We start from the raw sequence: 14,998 nt of genomic DNA, 5'->3' as shown, positions 1-14,998 counted from the left end.
GGCAAGCTGTGCCTGATCCTTTTGGGCTGCTGAATGTATCAATTGGGATAAAGGGTTGTGATTGATTTAAAGAGTTGTTTTCTCTGATATTATGAAAGTGAGGATGTCTACGAGTCATTAGAAATTCAAAAGCTAAAACTATATTAGGAAGATTTAAGTAATACCCAGAAATTAAAGAAGGACAACCCAACAATAAAAATAAAAATGAGAAAACACTTAAGCAAGACACAAAAACAGATTTCCAGTTCACCAATGGCAAATAGTAGGACAAATGAGGATGAAAAGTCTGATAGTGAACCAACAGGACTCCCTGGACCCATAGCACAGGAGGTAACAAAACAGAGCAATCAGGCTCTAGAAAAATTCAAATCAGAAATAATTTCCCAGTTAACCAGAGAGATGATGAGCAAAATGGAAGTCATGATTCGAGATTCTAGAGCAGAAACTGACAAAAAAATAGATGAGCTCAAGACTATGATAGAAGCCATGAAGACTCAGCATAAGAAAGAAATGGAAACAATGAATGCCCAACAGAGGAAAGAAATGGAATCCATAAAACAGATTCAAACAGATATCCAGGAGATTAAAAACTCTATTGAAAGTGTACGCAACAGAATAAAAGATTGCGAAGATAGAATTTCAGATATAGAAGATAGGATCGCAGTCAGTGACCGTGAAAAAAGAGGTCTATTAAAAACAGTAAGGGATCATGAGAAATCAATCCAACAACTCCTAGACGATACAAAGAAAAATAACATAAGACTGATAGGAATTCATGAAAAAACAGGAGAAAACACAAATGATATAAAAAAGCTCTTCACAGAATTAATGACAGAAAACTTCCCAAACAGAAGGGAAGAATTAGACATACAGATAAGTGAGGCATATAGAACCCCAACTAGCCACGATCAAAAAAAATCTACACCTAGACATATAATAATCAAGATTCCAGAAATCCAACAGAAAAACAAAATACTACAAGCAGTAAGAGAAAGGAAACAAATCACATGCAAAGGGAAGCCCATCAGAATCACAGCAGACTTTTCAACACAAACCCTTAGGTCAAGGAGAGCCTGGAGTGAGGTATTCCAAGTCCTAAAAGAAAAGAACCTCCAACCTAGACTGATATATCCTGCAAAACTCTCTTTCAAAATAGATGGGGAAATAAAATACTTCCACGACAAAGAGCACCTGAGAAATTTCATGAACACCAAACCAGCACTGCAAGGAATTCTAAACAATATCCAAGAAAAGGACAAAGAAATTCACAATAACATGAGGCCCAACAGAGCAAATCAAATAGGCAAGGCAAGAAACGAAAAGGAGATAGGAGAAAAATTAAAAAGAGTCAACAAAAGGACAATAACATGACAAGAATAAGTCAAAATATATCAGTTAAAACCATCAATGTTAATGGCGTCAATTCACCAATCAAGAGAAAGAGACTGGCAGAATGGATTAAGAAGCAAAATTCAACAATATGTTGTATACAAGAAACACACCTAGTGCAAAAGGAAGTCCATAGACTGAAAGTGAAAGGATGGAAAACAATTCTCCATGCGTCAGGAGCCCAGAAAAAAGCAGGGGTAGCAATCTTATTCTCAGATAAAGCAAATTTCAAACCAAAACTCATTAAGAGAGACAAAGAAGGACACTACATCCTTGTAAAGGGAACAATTCAAGAGGAAGAGCTGACAATCATAAACACATATACACCAAATATAAATGCCCCCAACTATATAAAACAAATATTAAGTAACATGAAAAACCAAACAACAACTAATAAAATTGTAGTGGGGGATTTAAATACCCCACTATCACAAATTGACAGATCATCTAAGCAGAAAATCAACAATGAAATAATAGAACTGAGCCAAGGTTTGGAACACATGGATTTAATAGATGTTTATAGAGTATCCCACCCCCCAAAATCAGAATATACATTCTTTTCAGCTGCACATGGATCATTCTCCAAAATAGACCACATACTGGCTCACAGAACAGGTCTAAATAAATGCAAAAAAATTGAAGTCATCCCCTGTATATTATCAGATCATAGTGCAATCAAACTAGACATCAATAGCACAAGAAACTATAGAAACTTCACAAGCACATGGAAACTGAACAACACTCTCCTAAACAATCAATGGATTACAGAGGAAATTAAAGAAGAAATTAGACAGTTTTTACAAATAAATGAGAATGCCAATACAACATACAGGAATCTTTGGGACACAATGAAAGCAGTTCTACGTGGAAAATTCATAACATTGAATGCCCACACTAGGAAAACAGAGCGGGCTCAAATAAACAACTTAACGATGAAACTTAGACTCCTAGAAAAACAAGAGCAAGAAAAACCCAAAGCTCGAACAAGAGAGGAAATTATAAAGATCCGAGCAGAAATCAATGCAATTGAAATTAAGAAAACGATACAAAAAATAAATGAAACAAAGAGCTGGTTTTTTGAAAGAATAAATAAAATTGACAAACCCTTAGCTAATCTTATCAAAAAAAGGAAAGAAAAGGCTCAGATCCATGCAATTAGGAATGAAAAAGGCGAAGTCACAACAGATCCGAAAGAAATCCAGAGGATCATGAACACCTACTTTGAGAACCTGTACTCTAATAAAATGGAAAACACAGAAGAAATGGACAGATTTCTAGATACTTATGAATTACCAAAGTTGAACGAAGAAGATAAAAACATTTTAAACACCCCAATCACAATCAGTGAAATTGAAAATGTAATTAAAAACTTACCAACAAAGAAAAGCCCAGGCCCTGATGGATTCACTGCTGAATTTTACAAGACATTTAGAGAAGAACTACTACCATTACTCTTCAAACTTTTCAATGAAATTGAAAGAGAAGCTATACTTCCAAATTCATTCCTGGAAGCAAGTATCACTCTGATTCCCAAACCAGAGAAAGATACAACCAAAAAGGAGAACTACAGACCAATCTCCTTAATGAATATAGATGCAAAAATCCTTAATAAGATACTAGCAAACAGAATACAGAGGATTATTAAGAAGATCATCCATCATGACCAAGTCGGATTTATTCCAGAGATGCAAGGGTGGTTCAACATACGAAAGTCAGTGAATGTAATACATTATATTAACAAAGTCAAGGACAAAAACCATATGATCCTCTCAATAGATGCAGAAAAAGCATTTGATAAAATTCAACACCCATTCATGATAAAAACCCTGCAAAAAATTGGAATAGATGGTCTATACCTCAATTTAATAAAGGCTATTTATGAAAAACCATCAGCCAACATCATATTGAATGGCCAAAAACTGAAAACCTTCATGTTAAAATCAGGAACAAGACAAGGATGCCCACTATCGCCACTTCTCTTCAATATAGTTCTGGAAACATTAGCCACAGCAATTAGACAAGAGAAAGAAATTAAAGCAATAAAGATAGGAAAGGAAGAAGTTAAACTATCATTATTTGCTGATGATATGATACTCTACATTGAAGATCCAAAAAACTCCACCAAAAAACTTCTAGACTTAATTGACAGATTCAGTAAAGTATCTGGATACAAGGTGAATACCCAAAAATCAATAGCCTTTCTATACACAAATAACAGACAGACAGAAAGAGAAATAAGGGAAAAAATTCCTTTTACAATAGCATCCAAAAAAATGAAGTATCTAGGAATCAATCTAACAAAAGAAACAAAAGATCTCTACACTGAAAACTACAGCACTCTGAAAAAAGAAATCGAAGAGGATATAAAAAAATGGAAAGATATCCCCTGCTCCTGGGTAGGAAGAATCAACATAGTGAAAATGGCCATACTACCGAAACTGCTATATACATTCAATGCAATGCCAAATGAAATTCCAACACCATATTTCACAGAAGTAGGAAAATAAAATCCAAAAATTCAATTGGAACCATAAGAGTCCTAGAATAGCAAAAGCCATTTTAGGCAACAGTCACATGGCACTAGGTGTAACAATTCCCAATTTGAAACTATACTACAAAGCCACTGTGATAAAAACAGCATGGTAATGGCAAAGAAATAGGCCTGAGGATCAATGGAACAGACTGGAAGACACAAAAACAAATGCAGATGTACTCAGCTACCTCATCTTCGACAAAGGAGCTCACCATCCTCAGTGGAGGAAAGATAGCCTCTTTAATAAATGGTGTTGGAAAAACTGGATATCAACCTGCCACAGATTAAAATTAGACCCTTATCTTTCGCCATGCACTAAATTAAAATCCAAATGGATTAAAGATCTAAATATTAAAACAGAAACATTAAACTTGCTGGAAAGTAAGTTAGGCAGAACTCTGGAAGACATTGGTATAGGAAAAGACTTTATGAACAAATCCTCAGTAGCACGGGAACTAGCAGAAAGAATCAACAACTGGGATCTCATCTTACTAAAAAGCTTCTGTACTTCAAAAGAAACCATTAGCAGAACTAACGAGACAATCTAAAAAGTGGGAAAAATTTTTACCAGCTCTTCCTCAGACAAAGGACTATTATCAAGGATATATAAAGAACTCAAAACAATCAGTCCCCCCAAATATAAAGACCCGATTCAAAAATGGGCATCCGAAATGAACAGACATTTCTCAGACAAAGAAGTAAAAGCAGCAAGAAAATATTTGAAAAAATGTTCCACATCACTGGTCATTCGAGAGATGCAGATGAAAACAACACTGAGATTCCACCTCACCCCACAAAGAATGGCTGCTATCAAGACATCACACAATAACAAATGTTGGCGGGATTGTGGGGAGAAAGAACCCTTCTCCATTGTTGGTGGGAGTGCAGACTAGTGCAACCACTATGGAAATCAATATGGAGATACCTCAAAGAGCTTGGACTGGAGGTTCCATTTGACCCAGCCATCCCTCTGCTGGGTATCTTTCCAAGAGAACTAAAAGAATCATATCACAGAGAAGTATGTGCACCCATGTTTATAGAGGCACAGTTTGTAATAGCTAAATCTTGGAAACAGCCTATTTGCCCATCCGTTGGAAACTGGATAAAGAAGTTGTGGTTTTTCTATAAAATGGAATATTACTCAGCCATGAAGAATGAGAAAATAGATTCATTCATAGGAAAATGGATACATGTTGAAGATATACTCCTAAATGAAATAAATAAGTCACACATGTGTAAATACCAAATAGTTTCCCTGGTGTGAATAATCTGCCACAATGCATAAGATTCTAATAAGATTACTGTTATTTGGAAATGGGAAGAAAGGAGCTGAAGGTGTAGGGAAGGTGCGATGGGTAGGGAAAGAGTAAAAAGGGAAAAGAAAAAAATGTGAGAGAATGAAAAGATGAAAATAAAGTGTTTGTAGAAGGGGAGGATAGGAGCAGGTGAAGGGAGGGCAGAGGTAAGGGAAAAAAATGAGAATCAAAACTTGTCATGTAGAGGTACAAGATCCCAACAATGAATGTAACTGTACTGTATCCCTAAAATGTACCAATAAACTCAATTAAAGCTGAAAAAATAAAATAAAAATAAAAAATGATTTATTATGAATTAGTGATGAATTTCTTCTAATAATTTTTATTTCCGTTACACAGAATTGAAAATTTCAATTTTTAATTTTTGATTGATTCTTTTTTGGTGCTTTTCCATGCTTCACACTTTTAGTGAATATCTTGAAATCGCATTTTTACTTTTGCATTTCCAGTGTACAGAAATGCACTTGATATTTATTTGTTTCATATTTTAGTTTATGTGTTTGTAGTACATTATCAGTACAACCATCACAGCCAGTTGGTCCATGTACATGCATTTCCCAATTCTTTCTTTAACTCCTTGCTCTGCACCCTTTCTCTCTGTTGCTGCATCTCTTAGACCCATATCTTATGTTTTTAGGACATGATGATTGTAATTCTTTGGATTTGTAGCATGTACACGACACTTCACAATTCCCACTTTTATAATCTTTCCTGCTTTTCCCCTCACTCTGTCAGTTCCCTTCCCATAAGCCAAAGATCTATCTTGCTGTTTTCTATTGCTTATTCTTTATTTGTACTTTATTTATATTTTGGGGTTCTTATATAGAGAAACCTTGCAATATTTAAGTTTGTGCCTGATTTACTTCCCTTAACATTATGGTCTCTAGGTGCATCCATTTTCCTCAAAATGAATCAAGCTTATCTTTCTTTATGGCAAACTAGTACTCCATTGTGTAAAAATAACACATTGTCTTTATCCATTGATACATTTTGAGGATATACCTCTAAGAGAAATAAACAAATCACACGTGGGTAAATACTGAAGAATTTCTCTGGTGTGAAAAAGTATAATAGTAAACAAGATCCTAATGTGGTAATTAACAATGTGAAATAGGAATAAAAGGGCTAAAGGTGTAGGGAAAGTGGGAAGGGTAGGGGAAAGGGAATAAGGGAAAAGAAATAAAGAAAAAAGAAAAAATGGATATAAAATGATTGTAAATGAGGAGGAGTACGGGAGATGAAGGGAGGCAGGGACAAGGGGAAAAAATGCAAATCAAGACCTGTCATGTAAAGGTACAAGATCCCAGTAAGGAATGTAACTGTACTGTATACCTAGAATGTACCAATAAACTCAATATAAGAAAAAACATCCATTGATCAGTTGATAGACATATATATTTGTTTGTTTGCCTGCTTGCTTGCTTTTTTAAAGAAAGGAAATTCCCAAACAACTTTGCAGACTGACTCAATCATTTCACATTTTCAGTGCAACAAATGAAAAATACAGTTTTTCTCCATCCTCACCAGAATTTATTATTCTCCCCTTTTTTATTTATTTCTTCTTTTAGGCATGTAGTAATATCTCATCATAAATTTCCCTAAATAGAACCATTTGTAGATATCTAGGTAGTCCTTTTATCCACTGTTGTGATTTAACTTTGATATTTCTTTGTTAATTCGATGTCTAATTGATCTATTTGTGATAGTGGAGATCAGTAATACAAAACATCTTATTCATACATTCATACTTCTTGCAATCTGCATATATTGTTTCCTTAGCTTTGAAAATTCTTGGCATATTTCCAAAGGAAATTGTTCATCAGGTATATCATGTTGGTTTTTTTTTTAAGAGTTAGAGGTGGAATTTTCAAATTAGTTCAAGTTAGCAAATTGAGGTCATTTATGTTCTCTCAGTAATCCAAATTATCATGGGTGCATGTGCACATTTAATTATCAAAGTCCCCTTCTTATATCTGCAGGTTATGTAGTGGTATCTCTGAATTCATTTCTGACATGTCTTTTTTTCTTAGTCTAAAGTATAACTTTAGCCAACAACTATTTCAAAGAATTACTCTTTTTTTCATTGATTTTTTTTCTCACTGTTCTTTTCTTTTGCATGTTCATGGATTTCTGCTCTCTTTATATGTTCCTTATTCTAGACTTATTCGAGTTATTGATTTGGTTCTTTTCTGATTTTGTTCTTGCTGTTTTACCTGGGATCAAACTCGGGACCTTTGCTTGTGAGGCGGGAGATGGTCCCACTTTCCCAATTTCTAATCTATGAAGTTTATGCCGCACCTGTTCATCTCTGCACTCCTTCAGCTTTGGCCCACAGATTTTGATATATCATCTTTTTATTGACTTTGATTTTTATTTGACTTGGTATTTTATCTATGGCCCATAGACTTTTTTTTTCCTCATTGAGTTTATTGGTACATTTTAGGTATACAGTACAGTTACATTCATTATTGGGATCTTGTACCTTTCCATGATAGGTCTTGGTTCTCATTTTTCCCCTTGTCCGTGCCCTCCCTTCATCCTCCCTCCGCTCCCCATTTACAAACACTTTATTTCCATTTTTTTTGTTTTCTCCTATTTTTTTCTTTTCCCTTATTATTTTTCCCTACCCTTTGCATTTTCCCTACATGTTTATTTATAAATGCTGTGTTTAGTATCTAAGTATTTGAAAATTTTCTTTATATCCTTTCCTTCTAGTTTCAAAAACTCATAGTTATAGGATATCTTTTTCATGATTTAAACTATTTTAAATTTCTTGAGATTCATTTTATAATTTGGGATATAGTCTTTTTTGATAAATGTTCTGTAGATGTTTTTAAAATATCTATATTCTGCTAGAGTTGGACATAGTAGTCTACAAATCTCAATTAGGTATCTGTGGGGGTTACTGTTTAATTATTCTCTATAGTAAAGTCTTTCTGTTAAGTTTTATCCATTGTTGAGAGAAGGGTATTGAAATTGTAACTATTCTTGGAAAATTTTCTCATTTTTTCAGTCATAGTGGGTTTTAATTCAAAGATTACAGCTCTTTAGTGTAGTACATACATATGTAAAATTGTTTTATATTTTTGATGAACTGTTCTTTTGTAAGTGTGTTTTGTCCTACTCTTCCCTTGCTAATTTTCTTTTTTTCTGAATGTATAAGATATTACTATAAAAATGCCACTTTTCTTTTATTAATTGTGCATTTATTTTAATTTATAATTGACAGAGCTATCATTGAAAATTTCTTAACTTTATATATCAGTACTCTATTACTAGGAACATTCTTTCCTTTTTTCATATCATTTAAAATGTTATAAATGAAAGATGATTTTGAAAAGGATTTTTAAACAATACAGCTGAAATCATCAACATATTTCATAATTTCAGAATATTTGTATACATACAAGAAATCCTTTTGAATGTCTATCTCTTGAAATTTTCCTAGATACATCAGTAGTAATTGTTTATTTATTTATTTAGATGTGTATTCTAAATTAACCTCTACATTTTATACTTGCATGTATTTCATTATATATTTAATTTCACATTTCAAATACTAAATAATAAGCAAACATATAATAAATAAAGTTTATTATCAATTTCTTAAGAACAGTGGGTTTATCAGGTAAACTTTTTATGATTTCCTACTCCAAAATTTAGAAAAGTTATTATTTTCAAAATATGAATTTTTCCATCTTTACTTAGTAGGAAATGACTGACAGCAATAGAGTCTTTTTATTAATTTATTTTAAAGTCTACTAAATCATGTCATGATAAGTATATGAAATTTTCATTGAAATATATACTTTATATACCTGTGCTGTTAATATAATTATTAAACTATTCACTAAATTCAAACATAAATCTGTCTAATTTCATATTCAACTTGCTATAGATAAAATCACATTATTTGTAGTTTCTTCTATTACTGATTAAACTATTCAGTTATCTGCCAAACATTGCATTACTTTACTTATCTGAATTTCCTGATGATAGTGCTACTATATCTATTTAGAGGTTTGATTTCTGTTATTGAGTTTAAAATTTCTTTCCTGTTGGATGAATTTTCACTTTTGTAGTATCTCTTAAGAGTTTCTAAGGTCTCAGTGAAAAATTTACATCTAAGTTAGATAGAAAAAGAAAACAGCTTTGAAATATTTTCCCTGCTCAATATCATAATGAATAGAAAAGATACAAAAAGCTTCTTGCCTTTGTTCAACATATTTTAGTAACCTGTATCTTATTTATTTTATTTAGGCATGTTTTAAGTTTTAGAAATACAAGTATGACAGGAACAAAATATCAATCTTTAATAAAATTACCAAATATTATTTGCTTCTATAACTGTTTGTCATATACATCAGTTGCGAAAATTGTTTCTACCATCCACTGATTGTTGTAAAATGAAAATACTTCACAGTTCACTTTCATTACAGGTTTATATTTTATTTGTGTGAAGTTACTTCTAAACTGGAAAGTCAGTTTAATATTCTAATCTTTGATTATAAAGTATAAGTGAGCTGATAAAAAGAAACAATGCAAGCTAATAGAAAAACATAAAAAAGACTCAATTTAGTAAAAAAAAAAAAAAAAGCAGAAGTGAGAACAATTCAGTAAAGCTGCATAATTTTCTTATAAAGTCAGAAACACAGGTACCATGATTCACAGAATAAGATTAAGCAATTAGGCTACCACCTCTTATTTGTCAAGAAGTAATTGTTGTGATCTCATATTTTCTGCTCTCAAAGACTTCCCTGGCTGTTGGCTCCTGCTTTTGCCCCAAGTCCACTTCTGTCCCACAGCTTCCTCATGGCTGACTTGACCTCTTTGTTCCGAAGTGTGTAGATGAGGGGGTTTAACATGGGGGTAATGATATTGTAGAGCACAGACACGACCTTGTCCACAGAAAACGTGCAGAATGGACGAGCATAGATGAAAATGCAGGGCCCAAAAAAGAGCGTCACCACCATGAGGTGAGAGGCACAGGTGGAGAGTGCCTTTCGCCTTCCCTCCTTGGAGCGGATCTTAACTAAAATAGCAGTGTAGGAAGAAATCAGCACTACAAAGCAGCTGGTAGATATCAAGCCACTGTTAGACACCATTAACAATTCAATGACAAAGGTGTCTGCACAGGCAAGTTTGATGACAGGGGGAACATCACAAAAGAAGTTGTCCACCTGGTTTGGCCCACAGAAGGGCAGATTGACAGTAAGAATAGTCTGGACAATGGAGTGCACAAATCCTCCCATCCAGGAAGCAGCTACCAACACAGAGCACAGCCCTCGACTCATGATAGTGGTGTAGTACAGTGGACGACAGATTGCAACATAGCGATCATAAGCCATCACTGTGAGCAGGAACATTTCTGCAGCCCCTACAAAATGAAGGAAGAAAAGCTGCACAATGCACTGGTTGTAGGGAATGAGCTTTTCTTTATGAAGGAAGTCAACCAGAAGCTTAGGGGTCGTCACACTTGAGTAGCATAGGTCCAGGAATGAGAGATTGCCAAGAAGAAAATACATAGGTGATGAGTTTAGGTTCCTATCAGAAGCCACTGTCCCCATGATGAGGACATTGCCTACCCAAGTGGACACATAGAAGAAAAGAAATACTACAAATAGCCCTGCTTCAATAGATGCTGTGTGTGAGAAACCTGCCAAGACAAATTCTTTCACCACTTGTGTCCGGTTTTCATCCATTTGACTTGGTTCTATGGAAATATTAAATAATGGAGCATTAGTAACATTATAAATAGATAGGATGTCACTTAAATACAACTGTATACTCATTTCCAAAGGTGTTTTCTCAAGATACACTGTATTGGTTACCTCTCATGAAATTATTTTCCCCACAGCTGATAGAAATATGTATACTCCAAATAGTCCAACTTTGAGACATAGTGAAATAGTCAAGATTTGTGGAGCATAAAATCACCTTTCTTCTCAATGGACATTCTCAATGATGGCATTCCTGCAATGCATCTATCAGTACATTACTAACCACTCTTTTTTGACATTCAGTCTCAAGGAACTCATCACTTTTCCTGGGGGCATTACATTGTTAAAATTAAAATTTTGTGAAAAACAATAAACAACACCTTGAAGATAACATTTAGTATTCCAGTAATTAGGCATTGAGGTCTGTAAAAGAATTTTTTTTGAGACAGTACCTCTCTATGGAGCCCACACTGCCCTTGAACTCAGTCATCCTCTTACCTCAGTTTCCCAAGTGTTGAGATTGCAGGCCTGTGCCACCACACCCAGGAAGAGCTGTAGAAGATTTAACTGGAAAGAAAATGCCTGTGTTGTTTTCCATCAAGGTAACACTTGTAGGAATCTAAACTGTACAAGCCATGGAAAAGGATCATATGACACTTGGGTTTAATTTTAGTCATTGATCTTTAAGTGTGCTTCCAGAATGCCTGTCAAGCTTATTGTTGACCATAATACATTATTGTTACATTTATTATTACCTAGTTTTCCAACTATGCGATTTCTGTGGGAACATGAGCACACATGCTTATAATGATCTTCATAGAATTGTAAAATAATTATTCAGTCTTTCAAATGATTCCCTCTTTTGGTTTTGTTAACAAATTGAATAAAATAAAACATTTTTCTGAGATTAATGACAATGTATTTTGGTATGAGTCCCTGCATGTACTTTATTCATTTGTGTGAGGCATGACTGGGAGATGCTACTGCATGAGATGAAAACCTCAGGGATTCGTGGTAGCTGCTATTGACTCCACTCAATATAGTGGACTATAACAGAGCTACATTTTGAAGAAGTATAAAGTGAAATTATTTAAAGTATCAATATTGGAGATTCTTTTCTGTTGTATACTTTATGCTTTCTTTCAATTTATAAATAGGATACTTTCCATGTAAACAAATAAAAAAGAATAAACAAAATGTTTTTTAAATGGTTTGTATTAAACTAAGTGAAAGCTAATTTACAAAAATTAATAAATCCTGTATGCTGCTAAATCTATGCAAGTACATACATATGGTATATCAATTTCATGGCACTCAGAAATACTGGGAAAATGTATGAAGTAAAATACAATATTAAATATTATTTTATTAAAAGTTTCTTACAAAAATATTTAACCAGAGTAAATAGTTATAAAATAAATCAAAACTGTTTGTTATAGTATATTCAGAATGTATTAAAATGTATATAAACTGAAATTTCAACCACATGAGAAATGTGATTAAATGCAGAGACAATAAAATATTTATAGAAATTGAACTTGACAACTAGGATTTTCCTCTTAGTTATTGAAAGTTTCTAGTTTTCTACAGTGAACTCAGTTACAAGTGTAAAACCTTTCTTTGAATTTTGTGGCTATGCTAATTTACATTTATTTTTACATGGAATTTTCATATATGTTGATTTTTCTTTTTTCAAGTTAATTATTATTTGTGTCCAGTTTAATTACATTTTGGATGAAAATTCTAGTTTACTAAAACCATGTAAATAGTTTTGAGAATAACAACATCAATTAGGACTTAACCTCAAATTGTATGTAATCTTTTCCCTTTGCTTTTACAGGTTAAATTCCTACAAAAGTTATATTGATAGAAAAACAAAACAAAACATAGATTTCCCTTTGATCAGAACATCCTCTATAGACTATATGTCTATTTACCACAGTCTTAAATAACCTCAGGCTTCCAAAGTAAAACAAGTTTTTAATGATGGAATTATGAAAAATGTTCACTATTCCGTTTTCTTAGGTTGAAAAAATTTGGACACTGATAAAATGTATATACATAAAAACATGAAAAATATTCTCAAATTGAGGAAGCAAAAGCTGCTTACTTTGGCAAATCTCACATTCTTAATACTTTTTAAAATGATGTTTGACTTAAGTGTTATAATTTTGATTATGCAGTAAGAAAGATTACTGAAAAGACCACAGTTAACAATAAAAGTTGATCTTGACGCCAAGTCCTAATGACTAGAGCGTGAAGAAAGGTAAGTCACTTACCTTGTATCCATAGAAGGAAAATGCTTAAGTCCTGGTATACGAACACTATAGACACATCCCAGATGTTATAGAAGCTCAAAGATAAATAAATTAACATATGAAGCCCTGATTACACTGACCCCCATTAGGTGATTTCTATGTTTGGGGATTTAGGGATTCAGGCACATACAGTAAAATCACAGTGGGGGTCATTAAAAAATTAATTGCAACTTTGTGCCAGAAATTATGGAACACAAAAACTATATGTATTGGGGTGTAAATAATGGGATGTGAGGATAAAAATCAATGCATAGAGAAAAATATATATGATCGTTTCAAGAGTGCCCAGTGAATCTAACTGGGAGGTGAACGCTGTGTGGACCCCAGACCGAGTCTGATGAGGATAAGAAGACATCAAGGAAGAACTGGCCGCAGGTTCTTTGTATTTCTCCTGCTGTCACTCCTTGGCTCTGCCACTTTGTGCATCTGGAGTCACTTTTTCAACTTTAATTTCATGTCATTTTTTCAAATATTATAAAAACATGTGAAGCAAGTTTCCCTTTTCCTCCACTGATACCTCCACACCTCCAGGAGGACAGTAAAGGGGTTTGCCTGACAATGTACTGTGCGTGTGCCCGTAGCCTGTAATTATCTATAGTTCTTTTGCCTGATCCAAATATTTTCTTTCAATGCCCAACACTCTTTCATCTTTGCTGAATTGGCTATTTGGCAATTCTTTTCGTGATGTAACTATTAAGTTGATTGTTCCGTTGTTAATAGGATCAACCGCATCTTCTTACTAACTTACAAGAATTTCTCGTACTATATATTATGTAATCAACACATGTATCTATATCTTCGGATTCTATCTGTGGCTCACCGTTTTTACTGTCTTATCGACATCCTTTATGAAGCAGAAATTGATTTTAGTGAAGTCTGGTGTGATTGATTTTGAATGTCAACTTGACTGAATTAGGAGATGTTCAGGTAGCCTGGGAAGCACTGTTTATTTTCATCCGCTACATTAAGTATTCTCAATGCTTCAGTAGCATCGAACCCATGCTTCTTTAGCTCAAGCCAAAACCTACGTGGTTTGCCATTGGATTAGAAGGATTTGGATGCCTCAGGTGTACCTGTGGGGGATTTTTCTTGAGAAGCCTGGTGTGATAAATACCTGAGGGGAAAATCTACCCTCAGTGTGGATTGGCATCAACCAACCAGTGGGGAGCGGATGGCTAGATGAAACAAAATGGTGAAAGAGAGGTGATTTTTCTCTCTTCAAGCATAAGGATGCCTTTCCTTTCCTGTCCTGAGACTTCAGAGCTCGAGTTTAATCTAACATTTGTGCTCTGGAACATTTACTGGAAATCCTTCAGGCTGTAAAACTCTCAAAAGTTTCATGATCAAATCCTTGGTTCTGAGGTCTTTGGACTTGAAGTCTCTCTCTCTCTCCAGGATTTTGAAAAATCAATACAGGGGGCAATTATATTACACTGAAAAACAAGAAATCTTTCAAACAGATAACCTAACTTTACAGTTTAAAAAACCTGAAAAAAAAACAAACCATATAAAAATCTAACAGAAAGAAGGAAATAGTAAAGACTACAACAAAATAAATCAGAAAAACAGCTGATAAAATCAATGAAATAAAACAGTGATTACCTGAAAAGATCAAATTAGAGACCAAAAATAGCAACAAAAAAGACCAAAAAGAGAGCAACACATCAATATATAGATATAGCCTTATACCTATATACCCATATATATATATATATATACATT

The 14,998-nt window shown here is 33.7% G+C and overlaps 1 protein-coding gene across 1 annotated transcript; it reads right to left on the bottom strand.

The window, feature by feature from the left end:
* Positions 1-9,983: 9,983 nt before the first annotated feature.
* Positions 9,984-10,940, bottom strand: LOC104865220 (olfactory receptor 4Q2). Its single transcript, XM_010628627.1, has one exon. The coding sequence runs from the start codon at positions 10,938-10,940 to the stop codon at positions 9,984-9,986; it is 957 nt and encodes a 318-aa protein (XP_010626929.1).
* Positions 10,941-14,998: the final 4,058 nt, after the last annotated feature.

The sequence above is a fragment of the Fukomys damarensis genome, unplaced genomic scaffold, assembly GCF_012274545.1.
Source record: "Fukomys damarensis isolate Sample0158 unplaced genomic scaffold, DMR_v1.0_HiC HiC_scaffold_17, whole genome shotgun sequence".
Taxonomy (NCBI): domain Eukaryota; kingdom Metazoa; phylum Chordata; class Mammalia; order Rodentia; family Bathyergidae; genus Fukomys; species Fukomys damarensis.
This window is presented reverse-complemented; position numbering and strand designations above follow the sequence as displayed.